Here is a 24,634-nt window from a genome sequence, read left to right as displayed (position 1 = left end):
TATCAGCCATACAATATCGGATTCCCTGAAGTTGGAATTCAAAACAAAGTCCTCCCGATTGGCCAACTACTGATTTTGTTGACATTGCAAAGGAGATCAAGAAATTAAACTACTTTTTCTGGATCTTCATGGTTGGTGTGGCTTTCTGCTGGGAACCAAGATTCCCAAAGCAGAGTAAAAGGGTGGAAGGTTGATAGAAACTTAAGATTGGGAGAGCATGCCCTGCAGAAGTGCAGAGACAAACCCAGCCCTAGCTTTTGAGAATAGATTCAGATAGTAATGCTTGGTGAAGATGTGGAGAGAAGTCCATGTGGAAGCTTCCAGGATGTCCTTGGTGGGTACCCCTCTAAGGAATGCTGTGGAAGTAAAGGTTGCACTAGTGGAATGGGTTCCAATGGTCCTGGGGGAGGTTTTCCATGGAAGGAGTAGCAAAATTGGATGCAGTGTGCTACCCATTTGGAGATGGTCTGTTTGGATATTGATTTCCCCTGTGCCCCTGTTTTAAAGCTGACCAAGAGCTGGTCAGTTTTCCTGAATGTCTTGGTACGGATCCAGATAAAATCTGAGTTCCCTGCGCACATCCAAAAATTGCAGTATCCTTCCCCTTATGAGGGTTAGGGAAGAAGGTGGGCAGGTGGATGGCCTAGTTGAGGGTAACATCTGAAACCATCTTTGGCATGAAGGAAGGGTTGGTTCTCAGGGAGACCCCGTCTGCATGCATGATAAATGGCTCAATGGCCATTAAAGCTTGAAGCTCTGACACTCTCCTGGCTGAAGTGATAGCCAGGAGAAAGGCAGTCTTCCAAGAGGTACTTCAATTCTGGAGGATGCTGCAGGCTCGAAGGGGAGCAGAATAACCTCTTCTAAAACATAGTTCAGATCCAAGGCTGGGGTGGGCTGTCTTCTGGGACGTCCGATATTAGAGGCTCCTCTAAGGAATTGTTTGATAAGAGGTTGGCAGAACAATGGCTGTTCTGTATCAGTGTGCGCCGAGATGGCACAGGCATGTACCTTTATGGAGGAGGAGGAGAAACCCTTATTAAAAGGAGCTCAGCCAGATCATCTAGAATAAGAGGAATGGAGGGCAGATGAATGTCTGCCCTCTTGGACTGGTTCCAGGAGCAGAATCTTTTCCATTTTCCAGCACAAGATTTTCTGATGCTGGGCCTTCTGGCTTCTGTGATTATGTCAAGGACTCGCTTGCTTAGCATAGATTCTTTGCTGGTTATGGTAGAATAAGCCATGCTGAGAGCTTGAGTGCTTGAAGGTCTGGATGCAGCATAGTCTCCCCCCCCCCCGCCCCGGGATAGCAGGTGTGGAATCTGAGGTAGCTGCCAGGGGGTGTAGAGAGGCCGCGCAGCAGTGAGTACCAATGCTGTCTGGGCCAGTCTGGAGCAATGAGTATTGCTTTTAGTTTTTCCTCCCTTATTTTGATTAGTACTTTTGGAATGAGAGGAAGGGGTGGGAATGCATACACGAAGAGGGTATTCCAAGGGAAAGTCAGGGCGTCGAACTTCCAGGCCAGGTGATGGTACTCCCTGGTGCAGAATTTCTGTACTTGGTGATTTAAACAAAGAGGGTCCACCTGGGGGGTCCCCCCATCTGTGGGTAATTTGCACAAAAATGTCTCTGTGGATTTGCCATTCATGTATATCCAGCAGGTTTCTGCTTAAGTGGTCTGCTAGGGTGTTGTTGATGCCCGGTAGGTACTGGGCTATAAGATGTAGTCCCATGGATGAGGCTGCTAGCCACAGGTTCATGGCTAGTCTACACAGGGGGTAAGACTGAGTCCCTCCCAGTTTGTTGATGTACCACATGACTCTGGTGTCCGTTTTTATGAGAGGAACTCCCAATTTGAGGTAGGGTTTGAAGGATGCCAGAGAGTTTTGCACGGCTATCAGTTTCTTTTGGTTTATGTGCAAGGGTAGTATTTGAGCATCCCAGAGACCTTGGGCGCATCTGCCTTCCAGGTGGGTGCCCCAGGCTATGTCCGAAGCATCTGTGGTTATGGTCTGGTCTGACGGAGGATGAACGAAGTCCCCTGTTCAGAGCACAGGCCTGCACCCACCACAGGAACTTCGATCTTATGAAAGGGATCACAGGCAGGGAGGTGTCCAGAGGTTGAGTGTGTTGACACCATAGGTTCTTTAGGTACCACTGAATTTTCCTCATTTGCAGTCTGGCCAGAGGTACCAGGAGGATGCATGAGGCCATGTACCCTAGAGCTTACAGGAATTTCCTGGCAGAAAGCTGGGTTTGGGAGGCCAGAGTAGTGAAGCATTTTGTTACGAAACTTTTTTTCTTGGGACAGAAAGGCCATTTGCTGTTCTGTGTCCAATAAGACACCCAGAAATATGATTTTGCTGGTAGGGGTCTGCTTTGATTTCCTTTTGTTGATGGTGAATCTCAGAGAGGCGAGTAGCATTTTTACAAATGAGAGGTGCTGCAGGAGCAGTTCATTTCAGTCTGCCTGGATGAGTCTCGTCCAGGTAAGGGTAAATCTGTACATTGTTTTGCCTGCAAAAGGCTATGGCAGGAGCTAGACATCGGAGGAATATCCTGGGAGCAGTAGATAAGCCAAATGGCAAAGCAGAGAATTGAAAGTGTAACGATCCTGCTCTGGAGTACAGGAATTTTCTGCAAGATTCCCTAATTGGGATGTGCAGGTAAGCATCCTTTAGGTCTAAGGTGACCATCCAAGCTTCGTTTGGCAGCATAGGTAGAATCTGTTGTAAAGTCAACATTTTGACTTTTGGGATTACCAGTAAAGTAATGAGAAAGGCTAGGTCTCAGGATGGGATGCCAAGTTCCCTCTTTCCTGGGAAAGTACAGTTGTGTACACTTGGCATAAATGTAGATGTTGAGTGTATTCACTGTTGCAGTCATTACATTTGGATAATCTGCTGGCAGGTTGCCCTCAGTTGGCCTGAATTCCAAAGTCCTGGGTCCTGCGTCAGCTGCCATCGCCCCTTCCCTGACGTCAGGGGTATAAAAGATGCGGCAGATGCCATTTTCTTTAGTTTTTCTTGCCCCAGATGTCAAGTGCCCCCTAAAAAGGGTAGCCAAAATTTATATACATGTACATACATGCACCAATATAAACTTTACCTTCATCTACAAGCAAATGCACCACATAGGTTCCATCAGAAGAAAGGGGGATGGCGGGTGGGTAACCTGGACTGCAACAGTGAATACACTAACATCTACATTTATGGTAAGTGGACACAACTGTACTATGTTCTTCGTGTTTCACTGCTGCAGTCATTACATTTGGGTAGAGTCCCAAAGCTATAGATGGGAGGCTGGAGCTAAACAGCATTAGGAGCGGCTATGAGGCCCTGCAGAACTGCAGTGGCAAAGCCTGCCCTGGATTTAGAGTAGAATGGCAGATGATAGTGCTTGGTAAAGGTGTGCACTGAACTCCAAGTAGCAGCCTCTAAAATGTCCTTGGTTGATACTCCCCTGAGAAAGGCTGAAGTGGCTGCAGCTCTTGTTGAATGTGGCCTAATGCCCTTAGGCACTGGCTTGCCATGGTGTAAGTAGCAGAAACGAATGCAGTGGCCTATCCACTTTTAAACAGTCCGCTTTGAGATTACCTTTCCTTGTGATCCTGCAGCATATGCCACTAGTAATTGTTCTGTCTTTCGGAAAACTGGTTCTGTCCAAGTAGAATCTAAGCTGTCTGTGTACGTCCAAAGAATGCAGAATTCTCTCCCCCTTGTTCTGAGGATTTGGATAAAAAGTTGGCAGATGAATAGTTTGGTCAAGAGCCACACTGGACACCACCTTAGGCATAAATGTTGGGTTTGTCCTCAGACAGACCCTGTCTGGATAAAAAATGATAAAAGGTTTCACAGCCATGAGTGCCTGAAGCTCTGAAACTAATCTTGCAGAAGTTATTGCTAGGAGCAGAGCTGTTTTCCAGATAAAAACTTTATCGGCCGTAGCAGCTGGCTCAAAAGGTGGCAGGGTGAGTTTTTCCAAGACATAGTTGAGGTCCCATGCGAGCATTGGTGATCTTCTTGGAGGCCTTAAGTTTTTGGCTCCTCTGAGGTACTGTTTTAGTAAGGGATGAGAAAAGATTGGTGGCTCTGTATTGCAATGAGCCGAAATGGCAGAGGCATGAATTTTAATAGATTGAAAAGATAGACCTTTGTCCAGCATCTCAGTTAAGTATTGCAAAATCTGAGGAATATTTGGCACAGCTGTATCAGTTCCTTATGCCTGGTTCCAAGCACAAAATCTCTTCAATTTTCCAGCATAAGATTTCCTAGTACTATGCCTTCTGGCCTCCAAAATGACAGCCATTACAGCTTTACCAAGAGGTGCGTTTTGTAAGACTACATTATCCGCCATGCTGCCAGGTTTAAAGTCCTGAGTTGGCTGTGCAGGATCCGACTGTTTTGCTGGGACAGTAGATGAGGTATCTGAGGTAAGGTCCAAGCTGAGCATTGAGACAAGCTCCTTAGTACTGGATACCATTACTGGCAGGGCCAGTCTGGGGCAATTAGTATCATCCTTGGCTTCTCCTGTCGACCTTTAGGAGTACCTTGGGGAGGAGAGGCAGAGGGGTAAATGCGCATACTGATAGGGCGTCCACTTTCCATGCTTGTCTGTGATAAATCCTTGTGTAGAATCTTTTTAGTTGGTAGTTGTGAGGGGAGTCAAATAGATCTATGTCCGGGCATCCCCATTTCCTTGTTATCATGCTGAATACTTGTGGATCCAGGTGCCACTCGTGGGGGATCCATGAGGTTTCTGCTTAGGTCGTCTGCCAGAGTATTTTTCCTTCCTGGCAGGAATTGTGCCTGCAGGTGTACTTGGTAAGTCAATGCGGTGTCCCACAAAGTCATGGCTAGTCTGCAAAGAGGGTAAGAATGAGTGCCCCCTGCTTGTTTATATACCACATGATCATGGTGTTGTCTGTCTTTAAATCAGTAGTTGTCCTGGATGAAGTAGGTCCTTGAAGGCCATCAGGGCATTTTGAACTACTAGCATCTTTTTGATTGATATGTAGATGCATTTGGTTTGGAGGTCCATGTGCCCTGCAATGCATCTTCCTGCCATGTGGGTCCCCCAGGCATAATCTGATGCAACCGTTGTTAGTGTTTGCCTGGCTGGGTGTAATGTGAATGGCTGTCCCTTGTTTTGGTGACAAGCCTTTGCCCACCATCGAAACTCCTGTTGCAGGCAGGGAATGAGAGTAATCATAGTTTCCAGGCTGTGGCAGGCAGGGAATGATCATAGTTTCCAGGCTGTGGCAATGTTGAGTCCAAACACTTTTTAGGTACCATTGAAGTTTCCTCATATGCAGTCTTGCATATGGAATTAGTAGGATGCAGGATGCCATGAAGCTCAAAGCCTGCAGAATTTTTCTTGCAGATAACTGGGCCTTTGTTGCCAGCATTTTGAAATAGGTAGTCAGTTGCCTTTGTATGTCTGGCGTGAGATGAGCCATCTGGGCAGTTGTATTTAAGCTTGCACCCAGGAATATGATCTCTGAGAGGGTACGAGTTTTGATTTCTTTTCATTCTGTGTACCCTAGGCATGTTAGAAATCTTTCCACAAACGCCAGATGCTGTAGAAGAATGTCCTTGTTCTCCGCTTGAATTAGAAAGTCGTCCAAGTAAGGATATATTTGTATTCCTCTGTCTGCAGAATGCAATTACTGGTGCCAGGCACTTTGTAAAGACCCTGGGCGCAGTAGATAAGCCAAAGGGCAGTGCAGAGAATTGGTAATGCATTGAGCCAGCCTTGAATGAGGTATCTTCTGCATATTTGTCTGATTGGGACATGCAGGTATGCCTCTTTTAGGTCTAAAGTCACAAGCCAAGCGTTCTTGCCCAGCATGGGCAGAAGCTGCTGCAGTCAACATCTTGAATGTTGGTGTATCCAGGAATGTGTTCAAAATAGATAGGTCCAGTATTAGCCTCTAGGCCTTGTCCTTTCTGGGTACCAAGAACAGTAGAGTAAAATCCTTGTCCCTGCTCTTGCTCTGGTACTAGTTGAATGGCCCCCATGTCCAGGAGGGATGAGACTTTTTTTGTGCCTCTGCCCATTGATTTTTTGGCAGATTTGGCCAGCCGTTTGCCTTTGGCAGGGTATGGAAATGAAACTTGTAGCCTTGTGACACAATATTTAAGACCCACTTGTCCTGGCCTTATGACACTATTTAAGACCCACTTGTCCTGGGTTATGACACAAGACCCACTTGTCCTGGGTTATAATGTGCCAATTATGAGAAAAAGTGCTAATTTCCCCCCTAAGGGGGCTGCCAGGAGATAAGTGCTTGGTGCAGGCAGGGGGAAGTCATTGGGACAGTTTCCTGAATGGTTGTGATTTGTCTTCTCCAACTTTGGAGGTAGAAGTCCCCCATTGTTTTGAGCAGAATGAACCTTGCGCCTGGGATCTGCCTCTAGGGTGCCTGGGTCTGCCCCTTTGAGGTCTGACACAGGAAAGGACCAATTCTTTGTTGGCCAGTGTCTACTAAACCTAAGTGGCTGTACTTGTAAAAAATCTTTGACCGTTTGCATAGATTTAGCTTTGTCCTCCATTTTCTTTAACACCTCTTCTGCCTTAACACCAAACAAAGTATCATGCTGTAAAGGTGCATCTAATAATTTAACTTTAACATGATCAGGCGTTTCTTTAACCAAGCATGCCTCCTAATTACAGGACCTGTAACTGTGGCCCTGCAGGAGGCCTCTAAAGAATCAAAACCACGTTGCAAAGTATGCTTTCCAACTTGTTCTGCTGCACGGAATAAATCCTGCATTTCCTTGTTTTCTGCACAGAGTTTAACAATGTTAAGCAGTGCCATGACATGTTGCTGATATTTGAGCATATGAAACTGACCGTTTAAGGCCCTTATAACCAAGGTAGTAGATAGGGAATGTTCCCCATCTATCCAGTGCCCTAGAATCTCTGTCAGAGGGGGGTAGGGTTTTTTGCTGCGGAAGCCTTAACTCCTTTGGGACCCTGAGAAATAGTTTCTGGGTCTGCAGCAGGGTTTTTAAAAATGAATTTGTGAGTCAGGAACCCTGTAATATCAGTCAGGCTTAACATGAGCTGGAGGTAAGGAGTCAGGGGTAAGACTAGACTCCAAAAACACATCTACAATGTCTAACAGGTGGGATGGCTAGTGGTTTGTGTTAAGGTAGTAACAGGAAATCCCTGAGCCTCTTTTTAGATTCTGAAAAATCTTGGCTCTCCCAGTGGAAATGCTCCCTCATGGTATGTAAGGTTTCCCCAAAGGAATAGTCCTCTGGAGGAGTCAGGGGTAAGACTAGACTCCAAAAACACATCTACAATGTCTAACAGGTGGGATGGCTAGTGGTTTGTGTTAAGGTAGTAACAGGAAATCCCTGAGCCTCTTTTTAGATTCTGAAAAATCTTGGCTCTCCCAGTGGAAATGCTCCCTCATGGTATGTAAGGTTTCCCCAAAGGAATAGTCCTCTGGAGGAGAAGCAGAATGTAAAGATTCTTCAGCATCAGAATCCTCATGGGGGGGAAGAGAATATTCCGGATCAAGAGAGGAATCAGAAGAAATGGAAACCTGATCTGAAGATTCATAGTCAGTCTCTTGCCTAGGCCTCTTATCAGGAGGGGGATGGGAACCTCTGATCAAGGTAAATCAAGTCTTTGGCCATTTTGAGCATCTGCTTTTTGGGCATGGAGGCCTGTCCACGTGGCTCTTGAGTTTGCTTCTTTGCCTTTGAAGTCTGTTTAATGTATAGATGTTTAGGTCTGAATACACCCTCAGAAGCCGGTGCCTGCTCAGCGGCTCCAGACCCATCTGAAGGAATAGCGTCCGAAGCTCCAATACCTTGAGTTTCCAGCGGCATAGCCAACTCCATGTGGGAGTCGGTAGCGGCCTGCGACTCTAAAGTAGCAGGCATCAGGGGCTGAGAAAGCACCTCACTGAGAACTGGCGACTGGCTTAGGAGAAGCTTCGTGGTTGGTTTTGGGCCTCAGTTGTCTATCTTTTTCTTTGCGTTTTTTGTGAACTCCGGTAGTCGGATGGCTATAAGACGACATTTCTGGATAATTAAACCTGCGTCTAAAATAGTTTAATGCAAAGTCATACCAACGCTTAATATTGCGTTGGTTAAATTTAGCACAAAACAGACAAGCTGAAACGTTATGGTCAGGGCCTAGGCAAGGAATACAGTAAGAATGAAAGTCCTTATGAGGTATTTGCTTCCCACAAGAAATACAATTTTTCTGACATCGGTCTGGAGCAAGAAAAAAAAAAAAAAGTTTCCCCAACGGGGTACTTCGCTTTATAGAAGACTTCGGATCTGAAACTCGAAAATCTCACACTTGCGAACTGCTTCTGCTTCGGGCACCACACAGCAAGAAAGACTAAAGAAAATGGCGTCGGCCGCATCTTTTATACCCCTGACGTCAGGAAAAGGGCAACAGCAGCAGACGCAGGACCCAGAACTTTGGAATTCAGGTGGACTGGACTGAGGGCAACCTGCCAGCAGGATTACCCAAATGTAATGACTGCAACAGTGAATACACTCAAACATCTACATTTATGGTAAGTGTACACAACTGTACTATGTTCTTCGTGTTTCACTGCTGCAGTCATTACATTTGGGTAGAATCCCAAAGCTATGGTTGGGAGGATGGATATATACAGCATTAGGAGCAGCTATAAGGCCCTGCAGGACAGCACTGGCAAAGCCAGCTCTGAATTTAGAGAAGAGAGGTAAATGGTAATGTTTGGTGAACGTATGAACTGAGCTCCAGGTAGCAGCTTCTAGAATGTCTCTGACAGGAACTCCTCTGAGAAAGGCTGTAGAAGTAGATGCAGCCCTGGTGGAATGAGATCTGATCCCCTTGGGATAGGTTGACCATGGTGCATATAGCAGAAACTAATACAATTACTTACCCACTTGGAAATGGTCTGCTTTGAAATAGCCTTTCCCTCTGCCCCTGCAGCAAATCCCACCAATAGTTGTTCAGATTTTCTTAGAGATTTTTGTCCTGTTTAAGTAGAATCTAAATTGTCTGTGTACATCCAATGAATGCAGAATCCGCTCACCCTTGTTCTGTGGATTGGGAAAGAAAGTTGGCAGATGAATGGTCTGATTAAGAGCCACACTGGATACCACCTTAGGCATGAAAGATGGATTGGTCTTGAGAGCCACCCTGTCCAGATGAAAAATAATGAAAGGCTCCAATAAGAGCCTGTAATTCTGAAATCCTTCTAGCTGAAGTGACTGCTAAAAGGAAAGCGGTTTTCCAGGAGAGAAACTTTAGGTACTCAGTAGCAGCTGGCTCAAAAGGAGGAAGAGTGAGTTTTTCCAAAACAAAATTGAGGTCCCAAGAAGGAGTTGGCACTCTCCTGGGAGGTTTTGGCCCCTCTGAGATACTGCTTTAGCAGAGGATGAGAGAAGATGGGAGGTTCTGTGTTGTAATGAGCTGAAATGGCTGAGGCATGGATTTTTATAGGAGAAAAAGATAGGCTTTTGTGAAACATCAGTTAAATATTGCAGAATCTGAGGGATATTGGGCATTGCTGTGCTTATTCCTTATGATTGGTTCCAGGCACAGAATATTTTCCATTTGTCAGCATAAGATTTTCTAGTACTAGGCCTTCTAGCCTCCAAAATGGCATCCATCACAGGTTTGCTGAGGGATGACAAGGGTGACAGTTTATTAGACATGCTGCAAGATTCAAAGTTTGGAGCAGAGTGTGCAGAATTTGGTAGCTCTGCTGAGACAGTAGGTAAGGTGTTGGAGGCAGGTGCCACGGAAGAAGGTGTGACACATTGCGCAGGAGTGGGTACCAGTGTGGGCGAGGCCAGTCTGGAGCAATCGGAATCATTTTTGGTTTGTCCTGTCTGACTTTTAGTAGAACTTTGGAGAGCAGAGGCAGAGGGGGGGAAAGGCATAGACTGATAGAGCATCCACTTTCCAAGCTTTTTTGTGATGAATTCTTGTGCAGAATTTGTCCAACTGATAGAACTTTTTGCCTCACCCCAGGACTATGTCTGGACTCCCCCCATTTGCGTGTCAACATGCTGAAAACTTGTGGTTCCCGTTTTCATTCGTGTGGGTCCATAAGATTTCTGCTTAGTCTGCCAGAGTATTTAGCTTTCCTGGCAGGAATTGAGCTTGTAGTTGTATTTGGTAGGTCAAAGCAGTGTTCCACAATTCCATGGCTAGTCTGCAAAGGGGGTAGGAGTGTGTATCCCCCCTGCTTATGTACCACATAACAGTGGTGTTGTCCGTCTTTATCATTAGTTGTCCTGGATGAAGGTAGTCCTTGAAGGCTGTCAAGTGCATTCTATACAACTAGCATCTCTCTGATTGATATGTAGGTGCTTTTTTTTTTTTGGGCTCCATTTGCTCTGAATGCACTTTCCTGCCAGATGAGCCCCCCAAGCATAGTCTGATGAGTCTGTAGTTAGGGTTTGGGCAGTAAGGGGTGCAGTGAATGGCAGTCCCTTGTTTTGGTGGCAGGCCTCTGCCCACCATAGGAATTCTATTTGCAGGAAAGGTATGATAGGAATCATTGTTTCCAGGCTATGACAATGTTGACTCCATAAACTTAAAGTACCAGTGAAGTTTCCACACATGCAGTCTTGCATATGGAATTAGGAGAATGCAGGAGGCCATGAACCCCAAGGCTTGCAGAATTTGTCTTGCAGATAGAGTTTTTGTGGCCACCTGTTTGAAGTAAGTCACCAGTTGAATTTGCTTTTCTGGCGTAAGGTAAGTAATCTGGGCAGTTTTATTCAAGCTTGCACCCAGGAACGCAATTTTTTGAGAACGCACCAGATGCGATTTATTTTCGTTTATGGTTTACCCTAGACAAGTTAGAACCCTTTTTTACAAATGCCAGATGCTTTAGAAGAATGTCCTTGTTTTCTGCCCAAATTAGAGAATCGTCCAGATATGGATATATCTGAATATTTCTTTGCCTGCAAAATGCAATTACTGGAGCCAGGCACTTTGTGAAGACCCTGGGAGCAGTAGATAAGCCAAAGGGCAGTGCAGAGAACTGGTAATGCAAGTAGCCTGCTTTGAAGCGGAGGTATCTTCTGCAAGATTCCCTGATTGGGATATGTAGGTAAGCTTTCTTTTAAGTCTAGAGTTACCAACCAGGCATCTTTGCCTAGCATAGGTAGTAACTGTTGAAGAGTCAGCATCTTGAATTTTGGAATGTCCAGAAATGTGTTTAGAGTGGATAAGTCCAGAACTGGACGCCATGATTTGTCTTTTCTGGGTACCAGGAAAAGTCTTGAATAGAAACCTTGTCCCTTTTCCTCTTCTGGTACTGGTTGAATAGCCCCCATGTTCTTGAAGGACAGAACTTGTTTCTGGGCCTCTGCCCACTGATTTGGGGGCAGATCTGGCCATCCATTTGGGGATTGGCAACGTGTAGAAATGAAATCTGTATCCCTGGGATACTATTTTTAAAACCCATGTGCCCTGGGTAATAAGTTGCCAGTTTTGTGCATGAAGTGCCAGTTTCCCCCCCAAAGGGGCAGCTAAAAGGCAAGTGCTTGGTGATTGTAGAGGGAAGTCATTGAGACTGTTTACCATAGGAAGGTGCCTTGTTGTTTCCAGATTTGGAGGTGGAGGCACAGTTTTGTTCTAAAAGAACCCTGTGACTGAAACCTGGACCCTTTGGAATGTCTGGATTTGACTTCAGTGGCTCTCGAAGGGACTGGAAAGGACCAGTTCTTAGTAAGCCAGTGCCTACTAAATCTTGGAGGTTGCACTTTTAAGAAATCTTTCACAGTTTGCATAGATTTAGCTTCATCTTCCATCTTTTTTAACACTTCAGCCTTATTACCAAAGAGACGGTCCTGTTGTAAAGGAGCATCCAACAATTTTGCTTTAACATGGTCAGGCAGAGTTTGCTCTTTGAGCCAAACATGTCTTCTTAGCACAGATCCAGTTACAGCAGCCCTGCAAGAGGCCTCCAAGGAATCAGAACCACATTGCAAAGTATGTCTTTCAACTTCTTCAGCTGAATGTAATAATCTTGCAAATCTTTATTTTCCACAGTCAGAAATTATCATTTCCTGTTAAGTACTCCCATGATATGCTGTTGATATTTAAGCATTTGAAATTGACAGTTTAAAGCCCTGATTGCCAAGGTTGCAGATGTGTAAACCTTCTTACTCCCATCTATCCAGCGCCCTGGAATCTCTATCAGAAGGGGGAGGATTTTTAGCAGTAGAGGCCTTAATGCCCTTGGGACCCTGAGAAATGGTTTCAGAATCAGCAGTAGGATTTTTGAAAAGGAATTTGTGGGAGTCAGGAACCCTGTAGTATCCGTCTGGCTTACTAGGAGCAGGAGGCAGAGAATCAGGAGTCATACTAGATTCTGAAAAAACATCAATGTCTAGAACAGGAGGTATAGCCAAAGGCCTATGCGGAGGAAGAAGAAGAAAATCCTTAAGGCTCTTTTTAGATTCAGAGAAATCCAGACTTTCCCAGTGGAAATGTTCCCTTAAGGTATGTAAAGTTTCTCCAAAAGAGAAATCCTCAGAGGGAGAAGCAGAAGGAATGGAATCTCCTGCATCAGTCCTCATAAGTAGGTATAGATAAATCCTGTTCAGTACAAGAATCAGAAGAAACAGAATCCTGACCAAAAGATTCATAATCAATGTCTTGCCTAGGCCTCTTAGCAGGAGTGGGTTGGCTACCCCTATCAAGGTAATTAAATCTTCAGCCATTTTGATCATTTGCATTTTAGGCATAGGGGCCTGCACACGTGGCCAAAGTGTCAGTTTTTTAGACATAGAAGTAGATTTTGGCCTTAGTTTTGAAGATGGCGTCGGTTTAGTATACAAATCTTTAGACCTGAAAACACCCTCAGAAGCCATTGACTGCACAGCGGCTCCAGACGCATCTAAGGAAGACACATCTGCGGATTCAATACTAAACATCTCGCGGCATACCAGACTCCGAATGGGTCTCAGTAGAGGCCTGCGAATCAAAAGTAGCGGGCATCAGGGGCTGCAAAAGCGCCTCACTGAGTACCGGCGAAGTAGCGACTGGCTTAGAACCGTTGTCAGTTTTGGACCTAAACGACCTGTCTCTTTCTTTGCTTTTTTTTTTTAGGTATTCCGGTAGTCTGATTGCTAACAGACGTCATTTCTGGATAGTTAGTTTGTGAGCCAAAATATTTAGAAGCAAAAATGTACAGACGTTTAGTGTGTTGATTAAATCTAGCACAAAACCGACAAGGTACGTTATGATCAGGGCCTAGGCAAGGAATACAGTACAAATGAAAATCCTTATGAGGTATTTGCTTCTCACGAGTAATGCAATTATTAACTTTTATGGACATCTGTAAGGAGCAAGAAAAAGTTTCCCCAACGGGGTACTTAGCTTTTAGTTGAAGACTTCGGTTCTGAAACTCAAAAACAAAAATTTCAGGTATCAGCCGACCAGCACTTGCTAACTGCTTTGGGCACCAGGCGGCAAGAAAGACTGATGTAATGGCATCAGCTGTACATTTCATACCCCTGAGGGCCTGACGTCATGGAAGAAGGGACAGCAACAGATGCAGGACCCAAGCCTTTCTTAAATCAGGCTGACTGAGGGCAACCTGTCAGCAGATTACCCAAATGTGAAACACGAACATCAAGGAATAGTCTGGAATAGAATCCTTTTGCAACTTGTTCTAGAAGCAGGGGTTCTACTGCCCCTAGGGCTATAAGGTTTTGCACTTGTTTTAGTGCTTCTGCCCACTGGTTTGGAGATGGGTCTGGGTACCCTCTTGGAGGTGGTAGTTGTCGGAAATTTAATTTGTACCCCCGAGCAACGATTTTTAAAAACCCATTGATCTTTTGTTATAAAGTTCCAATTTTTCTCTGCAAAAAGAGATAGCCCTCCCCCTAGCGTTTGGTGTGGTGGAGGCAGGCAGAGATGGGAAAAGTAGTAATTGAGAGTTTTTTGCATACATAGTTGTTTTTGAACTCCCTGCTTCAGAGTTAGGGGACACTATTTAGTTCTTTGCTGGCCCCGAGTTTGAGCCTGGTGGGTCTGTCCCAAAGGGTTTTGCCTTGTGCCTGCCTGTTTGGTGCAGGAAAAGACCACTGTTCAGAGGGAAAATTTCTGCTGAACCTAGGAGGTTGTACTTGAAGGAAATATTTAACAGTCTGCATCGATTTTGCCTAGTCTTCCATCTTTTTAAATACCTCTTCAGTTTTCTGTCCGAAAAAGCGGTCTTTGTCAAGAGGTGAAGCCATGATTTTAGCTTGGACATGATCAGGGAGAGGTTGTTCCTTCAGCCATGCATGTCTTCAGAGAACAGATCCTGTCACTGCTGCCCTGCTAGAGGCTTCTAGGGTGTCAAACCCACAGTGCAAGGAGTGCTTTGCCACCTGAGAAGAGTGCAGTAATTCTGCTCTCTCTGTTATTGGCAAAATCTGGTAAAGGAAAGTAAAACAGGAATTTTCTGTTTCAAAAGTAAGTAAAACTAAGTAAAGAAGGAGGCGTCTGTTTAATATGCAAGTCCGTAGGCATTAATACACCCTCGGAAGACAGTGCCTGCGCAGCGGCTCCAAACCCATCCAAGGTAGACACATCTGCAGGTTCCATAGTTGAAGCATCTCGCAGCATACTGGACTGGGTCTTAGTAGAGGCCTGCGAATCAAAAGTAGTGGGTATCAGGGCCTGTGAAAGCGCCTCACTGAGTACTGGCGACTGGCTTAGAAGAGTCATCAGCAGTTTTGGACCTCAGCGACTTGTCTGTCTTTTTCCGGAATCCCGGTAGTCTGATGGCTAACAGACGACATTTCTGGATAATTAAACCAAGAACCAAAATATTTAGAGGCGAAAATATACAATGACGGATAGTGCGCAGATTAAATAAAGCACAAAACCGACAGTAAGGTACGTCGTGGTCACGGCCTAGGCAAGGAATACAGTACGAATGAAAATCTTTGAGGTATTTGCTTTCCACAAGTAATGCAATTCTTAACTTTTACTGACATCAGTAAGGAGCAAGAAAAAGTTTCCCCAATGGGGTACTTAGCTTTAGTTGAAGACTTCGGTTCTGAAACTCGAAAAAGAAAATTTCAGGAGTTGGCTGACCGGCACTTACCAACTGCTTCTACTTCGGACACTGCACGGCAAGAAAGACTGATGTAATGGCGTCTGCTACATGTTTTATACCCCTGATGACCTGATGTCATGGAAGAAGGGACAGCAACCGATGCAGGACCCAAGACTTTGTTAATCAGGCCAACTGAGGGCTAACTGCAAGCAGATAACCCAAATGTAATGACTGCAACAGTGAAACACGAAGAACATCTGTGAAATGGATAGTTTGTCTTAAAGTATACTCTGATACCACTTTAGGAGTTAAAAGGATTAGTTCAAGAAACTCTCTCTATGATAAAATGAGACAGGATTGACAACATAAGCTTGCAACTCAGATACTCTTGCAGAGGTCAGAACTACCACAAACTGTTTCCCACGTTAAGAACCTCAAGGTAGCAAAGATAGCTGGTTTAAATGGGGCAAGTGTTAGGTTCTCTAACATAAAATTAAGATCACAATGAGAGGCCAATGGTTTTCTTGGAAGCTTCCAACACAAACCCCCTTTCAAAAACATTTTGACATGACTGCTTTGACAGAAGAGGATCCATGGGCGGACGAGCTGAAGTGGCCAATAAATAAACCTGGACAAAAGAATAAGAAAGCCCAAAGGACAGTAACTCGCACACCATTGTCAAACCAGAGAACAACTTGTCCTGAATGGGTGCTGGTTTTGTTGTTGGCACCAACAAGAAAATTTTCCATTTGCTAATATACGATTTTCTAGCAGAAAGCTTTCTTGCCTCCATTATCTGCTGCACGTCCTCAGTAAACAGGTGCCTAAAAGGAATTAAGACCCTAACACCCAAACAGTCAACTGAAGTTTATCGATGTTGGGGGTGTATAAAAACACGCCTGTTCTTTTTGTGAGTAGATAAAGTCTGTGAGGAAGCTTGTGGTAATTGCCCTTTGCCATTTCCAAAATAAGGGAGAACTACAGTTGTTTGGGCCAGAAAGGGAGTCTCCATAATTATCTTCAACTCCTTCTGAATATTCAGAAATACCATGGGTATTGGTGAAAAGGGTAGAAAAGCATACAGGAACACTCCTGTCCAATGGTTCAGAGAGAAGGCAAAGAGGTCTACCTGAAGAACTCTCCACACATGGATTAAGTCTTTAAAAACCCTTAATCTGGTTTAGATTTGTAAGGGCCTGCCCTGGTCCTGTTCAGCTTTGTAAGCCACACAATTTTGCTCTTATGGAATGCAGGATGTCTGTAGAATGAGACTGTCTTGTGAAGCTATATCCCAAGCTAACAAGGCTAGTCTGCAAAAACGGGGTACAACCTAGTTCCCCCTTTTACTGGTTTATGTGACATACGACCTTGGTATTGTCTGCAACCATCTGAAGAGGTCCTGGGGACCAAAGATAGTTCAGAGAGTTGAGTGCCTTGATCAGGGCAAGCATCCCCATGATATGTATATGCTTGTCTTTCCTTGGTGTCGCACATCCTCAGCACTTTCATATCTGCTGAACAGCTCCCTAACCAAAGTCCAAGGCATCTGTGGTGACTGGCTGCTTTGGAACAGAAGGGAGACAGCGAGACATGGATTTAAGGACATCTGTTGTATCCACCAAAAGACTTCTCTTCTGACAAATCCCAGCACTGGGGCTTGAAAAGATAAAAAGGGTTCTGATGCTGGGACCAACAGGATTTCGGATACCACTGAATCTCTCATGGGGAGTCTTGCCAAGGGTTTGATGAGAACCAGAATATAACGAGACCCAAAAATCCTGAGGTATTCCCCTTGCAGTGACCAAAGTTTGAGTGGAAACTTTCGAAAACGATCTAGATACAGATCAATTTTTTTCCTATGAAAGAAAACGGTTTAAGCCAATGTGTATAGCTGAAACACAATACTCTGTGAAGGAGTCAAGAAAGACTTGAATGTTCTCTTGAAATCCCAGCTTGTCTAAGAGATTGACATTTTGAAAAAATCTTGGCAAAAATAAGCAAGTAGTCTAAATATGGGAAAATGTGGATACCCTGCAGCCAGCAACTAACTAACTGGAGCTAGACACTTTTGGTGCAGTGGATAGCTCAAAAGGTATGGCAGAGGAACTGATAATGTGATCCAGACACACACAACTAAAACATCTGACGTCTGGATGAAATAGGGATGTGATAAACATACTTTTAAGTCTAGTGTTACCAGGAATCTTGAAAGAGAAGAGGTAACAATGGGAAGTGAATTTGGGCATCATCACAAACAGGTTTAGGAAAGATAGATCCAGAACTCGTCTCCAAGCATTTTCTCTTTGGCACTAGGAACATCCCAGAATAAAAACTCTTCCCAACCTGGGAAGGAGGAGCTGGTTCCATCAATCCTTGGAACAGCATGTGATGGAAAATCTGTGGAAACAAAAGACTGATCTGCAGGATGAGGAATGAATTTCCGCCCATTGCCATCTGTAACCTTGATGAATGATTTTCAGAACCCGTATGTCTGAAACTGTTGCCAAAGAGAAAAAAAAAATGGAGATTAACTTCTTGGATGGGAAAAAAAAGTGGGGTGGGAGGCGATCACAAGGTCTCATAACTAGACATTCAGAGTTTGGACTGTCCCTGGTTTTGGGAGGCTTGTAACTCCCTTACCATTTCCTCAAACATCAGTTTATCTTATTTTGAGACTGTTTATTCAGCTACTTGCCAAAACTGGATGAAGACACAGAAAATCCCTTGGACAATTTGGAAGAGAGTAGCTAAAACATTTTTAACAATTCCCTGGACCAGCTTGCCCCTTTCATTACACATTTTGCTCACCCCTGCAGCAGAGGTGCCAAATACTAATGCTCTATCCCAAGGAGAATTTAAAATCTCATTTTTAGCATCATCTGGAAGGTTCTGAGAATGCAGCTATGCAAACCTCCTCAAAACAGATTGTACCAAGAGTCACACATACTATTAACAATAAGCAGTGACCTCTGCCATAGCAGAGTTATTTTAAAAGCAAAGTTTTTCCTCACAAGAAGAAACTGCAGAGTAACTGTGAAAGTATGAGGAATATTTTATCAGAACTAACATAAGAGCTTGAGGATTAAAAATTCTGAAAATCAAATTAAGTGCACACCATTTCCCCATACCTAGCAATACTTTTCCCATCCTTAGATTAAGATTGGAATAGACTAGGTTGCTTGGCAATGACAGACTACAGCTATAGCTGTTGGGTCAAGTTTGGGAATGTGTATAAAATTTTAAAAAAAGACTGAAGGGCTTTATAAATTCTATCTAACTTTTTAGAAACAGCTGGCTGACTATTAGGAAAACTGCAAGCAGTAATACACATGTCCTCTAAAGCAGACAGAGCAAGAGGAATGTGTGGATCTGGAGAATCCTTCTGTAACAACTTTTAGTATTTTGAGGTACTGAGAAACCTCAGTGTTCTCCCACTAGTAACAAGGGCACATTCTAGCAATAGTATCAGAGAAAAACACCCACAGGGAGAAAAATAAATTGAGCTCTCCTCAAAGTCTGAATCAGAAATCGGAGGAAAAAAACTGCATCCGTACCTGCATCTTCCTGATCTTCAATCTCTTCAGGAAAAGAGGTATCCCCTTTTTTTTCACCTCCCACCAGAAACTACCTTTAAAAGAAGTAGCAATACCCTGAATTAAAGAAATTTGAGGAGTGCAAACATGCTTGGTTTTCTGTTCTGACAAGAAAAATCCTGCAATAGTTAGTACCGCTGTTGGCCCTAGCAGCTTCCACAGGGAGTGGTGTAGCATTCTGACCACAGGGAAACCATCCTTTCTCTCTCTCATAAGACCAAAAGTGGCTCTTCCTTGTCCACTGAGGTGACCCCTACAGCCAGAGATCATGGCTAACCCCTGGTCCATAGTGGCCGTAGCTGCTACACCAGAGAGATCTGGGATAAAAGATGAGCAGTCTGAGGTACTACATATGGCAACAGAATTACCCACCTGAGGCAAACTATTAGCCTGCTGTGGTGGAAAAGACTGTTTGCTTATTTTGTCTTCTTTTTGTGGCTGGAGGACTGACCGCAAGACCTGTCAAGCCGAAAATGGTGCCTTTTCCCCAAGGAAGACAAGCAACAAATGCCAGTAAACACGATCAGTCTACACAAATCAGGTAAAGAAAAACTCCACCCTGGAACTCAAAAAAAAAAAAAAAAAAAAAACAACACTTTTTTGGGTTCTGTTTCCTGACCTATTTTAACACCTCAAAATCACTCCAAGTGCTTTATTTGTAATTTTAGCCAGTTTTCCACAACACGGCTACCAATGGGGCTTGATGCATCAATGTGATCTTGTACTCCCTCAAGCCTAACACTTATGCCTGGCAGGAGTCATAAAGTAAATTTGAATTCCCATGTCACTGACATAGAATGGGATTTGGGAGGGTCACTTATTTTCTTTACCTTCTGTAAAAGGACTGCTACTTTTCAGTGTCTAATCCTCTCATTTATGTTTAGCTCAGACCTTGTTTTACACTATACTTACAAGTTACCCAGCTACAGCCAGAAAAGCAACTAAATTGCAGGTCTTTGTTCAGGGTTTTCTTTTGCAGTTCGAGAAATTGAGAGTCCCCTCCCCCACACTGCTGTAGAGGTGTTAAAACTGTCACTGCACTAAGTGACCCTTGCAGAATCAATTCCTCCAACCCATTATTGATGTATTTACTGCACATCGGCATGTAAAATGGCATCAGAAATACTCGGTCTAGGAATCCAAACCTCTTCTGCAACACCAGAGCAGTTTGGAGGGACAGGTATATTTCGCAGAGAATACCACTGCTGTGAACAGACTCCCCGTCCACATGAAATAAAACTTCATCCCTGCCCATCCCCATACAACAAAACTTCATCCCTGTCCATTTTCAAGCACAATTTAGATCCACAGATGAAAACAATAAATTGACCCCAGGACTGCCTCCTGTACTAATAATGGACAGAGGCAGCTCCTAAATACTTTATCCCATGTATGGGTCCCATCAAATTACCTACAGCCGTTCTTATTAGGGGCAATAATAATTGGCCTTATCCATCCCATGGTTGATAATGAATCTATAACCAAATGGAATGGGTTACTTCCAAAAAATTGGCTAGGCTTAAAATGGTATGAAAGGGTAGCTAGGCTTAAAATGGTATGCAAGGGTAGCTAGTCTAGTACTTATCTATGAACCTAGAAGGGACCTTATCTGCCCAGCAAATAAAACAAGCACCAAATTTGGATCCTCTAAAGCCTCAGAGGAGTGTGCTTTTTGGTGGCAGTAAAGCTCTGGAGAGATTCATACCTACACTTTTCTTTTAGGTCAGTCAGATGATGTCATTCTGTACAGAAAGAAAGTTTAAATATTAGGAGGAGACTGCAGTTTCAGGAGCATTCTGTATTGTCTTGAATCTGACAAGGACCACTCACTCATCTTGCCTTGCTCTATTCAGCAAGTAGTTTTTTTTAGTCAGTCAGGAATAGTGAGACTAGTTAAATACCGTTTTTCTATAACGGAGTGAAACTTTCCATCAGTGTTATTTTTTAATATTTCCTGTGTCTGAAACTCGTGTTTACTGTAAATAGATATTTAGTATTTTCACGTTATTTTATTATGTATTATTAAATATATTTAAACTTTTTTTTGTGGCTGGTCCTTTCTGGAAAATATTTAAGCTTTGAGAGTATTTACATATATTTGGTGATAACTGACCACTCCTGAAAGCCTTCCTGTTTTGGTCAACATTACCATTTGTTTGTATCAATATTAAATTTCACTCAGTATAATTCAGTACCCTAGTAAAAACCTTAAAGTTGCTGGCAGAGGCTCTGGTGGCAGTGATAACTACCTTATAGCTTGGGCAGAAGGGGACACAGCAGGTGAATCTGTCACAGCCTTTCCCAGGCATGTGTCTGCAAATCAAACCTCAAAAGGGTGTATGTGTGTGTTGCTTAGAGCAGGGTCACAAAGCACTGGTTTCACAGACTGTGTGGGAGGACCTGGCTTGGAGCACCAGCTAAGGACTCACTCCAAGCTGTGCCAGTCTTATTGGGGGTCTGCAGAGAAAGGGAGCAACCAGCCCCTGGATTGAGCAGGTTTTCTGGGTGCTCTTCAGGGAAACTGTGCTTGATGCAGAGAGATATGCAACTGAAGACACTGAGCTTATCCATTTGTATTCCAAGTGAACGTCCCTCTCCAGTATCCGTGGTGAGGATTCTGGCTCCATGATTATTGTTCCAGTGTGGGGGACATCGTAATGGCCATGGTATGCTAATCACTAAAGGCTACTGTAAAAGTGATCTTAATTAAAAACATCTACTTATTCTACTCCAGTCAATTTACTCCTCCTACACAATTAAGTCAGAAATCATGGACTGAAACATGAAAAAGCATAACCTGCATGCAAAGTCCACAAGTGGAGGGGGGGGGGGGAGTTTAGACTACGTAGGTACCCTTATGTGCATTTCCAGCAGAAACAAATAATCTTTTGAGCTAATGACATTCCATAACAGGTACTTTTTGTACTGCTGACTGAGCAGGGAACTACATGTACAACTTTAAAAGTTATTTGCACATCCGAATATTACGGTATCCTTCAGCAGTAGAACAGCATGCTAAACTATCCGGTGGCTACAAATATTAAGTTCAAACTAACAGGCATTACTATTCAACAGTACTCAAATGTGCACAGAGTCTCAGATATGTTCAGACTATCTACAGCATCAATATGCATTAATGCTCACATAAGAATTAACAATTTCATTCTGCTTAAGAACATTAACCGAAATTACTGCTTTTAAAACTGGCTAGACAGAAAATAAAGTTAAAAAATACACATGCTAAGCAACAAGCAATCTTACTTCCTTAATTTGCTCAAGTTCATGCTTCAGCGTCTCATGTTCAGCTTCTAGTTCTGCAAACCTTTGTTTCACAGCTGAATTTTCCTCTAGTACTGCTAGGCCATATTGAGCAGCCTGCACCTTTTCGTCATTGGCCTCCTGCAGCTCAGCTCTTAGACGTTCCACCTCTACCCTCAAAGAGGGTATGTTTTCTTCATAAGCCATTGCTGTACGTACAATCCCTCCAATGAAAAAATTTAAATGCCAAAGAAACTGTTCATTTACTGCAGATACCTAAAAAAATATACAAACATGAATTGCTGATGGAAACAGTTTCATACTACACACTTCCTCATTTAAAAAACAATTTTAATATTAAGTGCTGTGGCAAAATTCAACAAGTATAAAAAAGGCAGATACTCCCTGTTAGTTATCTAAACAACTAAACTAAAAACAGTGAAATTTTAAGTTCAGTTTGCAACTCAAAACATACAGCTTCCTTCTGAATGCTTTCCATACCACAATTTGTTTCAATTGAATTTATTTATTTACATTTGTTGACCGGGTAGTGTCTGACTGGGCCATGGGGCCTGTTTTCAGCGGAGACCCGGGGAGAAAAGCTCCACAAAACAGCATTGTCCAATAACAGTACAAAATCATAGTTAGACGTTGCCCGTTCGATTCTCAGACCGTCTTCTGTGTGGCGACATGAGTGAATGGGCATCCCTTCGTTGAAGGTTGTGCATTAGGCCCGACAAGCCAGCATGTAAAAATCTACTGCCAATCATTAGCGGACCGGAGTTCCGCTGTGGCAACCCCTAACCGGGAAAGCCGAAAGACACAACAACATGCATAATACACTCAATACAAAGAATTATATAAATATGTATACTCAAGACCAGAGATAAAATTAGTCATAGATTATACTGTAAACAGCATTGTAGATTATAAATATCAAATGAATGAAACTGATTGACAGAAATTCATGGCGACATCATTAATTAATGTTAAGCATAGTCACACTGAAAATTGGGTACCCATTGCTTCAAATAACCCAAAGTACAACTTCGGGCTCCTAAACAAAGGCCAACTGATCACTGTATTCTTCTTTAAACTGATGTAATTAATACAAAGCAAATCACCTTTAAGATGTAAGCTCTATCTGTAGAAACAAAAATGGAACCAAACCTCCCAGAGACTGGGCTTTATCAGTACCTTCCTTACAAAAGAAATGCTGTACCTGTACAATCAACAGCCCCCAGAATAAGTGGTGTGCAACTCTGCCCCTGGAGGTCTTGACATAAATTATCCATATAGAAAAGGAATCCCAACAAAATCTGACCAAAGTCAACACTTCTCAAAAGAGAAGAGCCCTGAGGCAAGGAGGGAGATGTGCATCTTTCAGTCAGTTTAGGTGTCAAAGGTTTACTCAGAGTGAATTGTTTGGCCGCAGGAAGAAAAAAAAAAAGGGATAAAATTCAGCAGTTCCGACAGACCACAACTGAAGGATTATACGAGACTCCCTTTAGGACAGCAGAATCTTTGAATATGAAGGTGGAACTCTACTTATAATCCCTCTGAAAGGTATGCAATGAAGACGTGTCTTATCAATGCACAGACACCATCTAGGGTTGTTGTTGTCTTTCGGCTTTTCCCAGTTAGGAGTCTCCACAGCGGAACTCCGGTCCGCTAATGACTGGCAGTAGATTTTGATGACGCCGAGGTGCCAGCTCGACATTCAACCTTCAACGAAGGCACACCCATTTATGCATGTCTTTCGAACACCCACCCAACCTCGGGGGAGGACATGCAGACTCCACAGAGAAGGCACTCCCCACACTCCAGCCTAGAATCGAACGGGAGAACCTCTTGCTGTGAGGCAACAACGTTCCCGCTGCACCACCGCGGATGTGTCCAGACACTATCTAGGGTAAAATGTCTAAAGACTGTGGAAGATGTAGCTACCACCCTTGTACCAGGCAAGATAAAAAAATATATATTTACTTAACATCTGAACAGCTGGATTAAGACCAGCATGCACTGGGTTTCATGGTTGATAACTCTCCCAGGTACCAAAATACCCTATTCCCCATCCCACAATATACTACAACACCTGATAAGACAGTAATAAAACTTAGCTTAACAGTAGATGTTTGAATGATCATTGCTGCAGTAGCCTTAACTATATGGGTTATATACTCTCCTAGGATACAATAGCCATCCATCTTACAAAGCTTAAGGGTACCTTCTACATATCCAGACAGTTGACAACTCAAAGTTGGAGAAACTCTGGGGTCTTGGTGTCAAGCTCTTCAGGGCTTTATAGAGCTGACAAAAAAATACAGAGGAAGAGCCATGAAAGAGGTCAATACCAGGTAATGGGGAAAAAAGTTAATGTACTCACCGGAGCAACAAATTTCTCACACAAAAAAGGGGTGGGTGGAGGGAACAGCTACTGCACCAATTATCATTCTAACATCTATCGTAATGCTAAGTTTACTTGCACAACTCCAAACATGTTAATCATTCGATCACTGCCACAGTACCCTTAAGTATATACAGGTAGAATGCAATAGCTTATATGGTTTTGTGGAGGGGGAGAGAAGGGAAGAAAAGAGGGACCAGGAGCCCCTGGAGAATACAGCAGGCTTTGTTGGAATCAGACCTGGTATACAAGTCTGGCTTGCAGTGTTTTGTAAAAAGTACACAAACAGAAACAAGTTGATGCCTCTAGAATATTTTCTGCAATGCAACACTTTCCAAAAAG

The 24,634-nt window shown here is 43.5% G+C and overlaps 1 protein-coding gene across 1 annotated transcript in view; it reads right to left on the bottom strand.

Annotated features, from left to right (window-relative positions):
- The window catches only part of LOC122808889 (protein bicaudal D homolog 2-like), a gene marked incomplete in the record, with an annotated part of 766,930 nt that overhangs the window by 661,620 nt on the left and 80,676 nt on the right, over positions 1-24,634 (bottom strand). The window contains 1 exon segment of the mRNA XM_044080002.1: positions 21,889-22,161. Within this exon segment, the coding sequence (XP_043935937.1) occupies positions 21,889-22,161 (273 nt within the window).

The sequence above is a fragment of the Protopterus annectens genome, chromosome 8.part0 (assembly GCF_019279795.1).
Source record: "Protopterus annectens isolate FY-2018-M chromosome 8.part0, PAN1.0, whole genome shotgun sequence".
Lineage (NCBI taxonomy): Eukaryota > Metazoa > Chordata > Ceratodontiformes > Protopteridae > Protopterus > Protopterus annectens.
The sequence above is the reverse complement of the archived record's forward strand: the minus strand, read 5'-3'. Positions and strand labels throughout refer to the sequence as shown.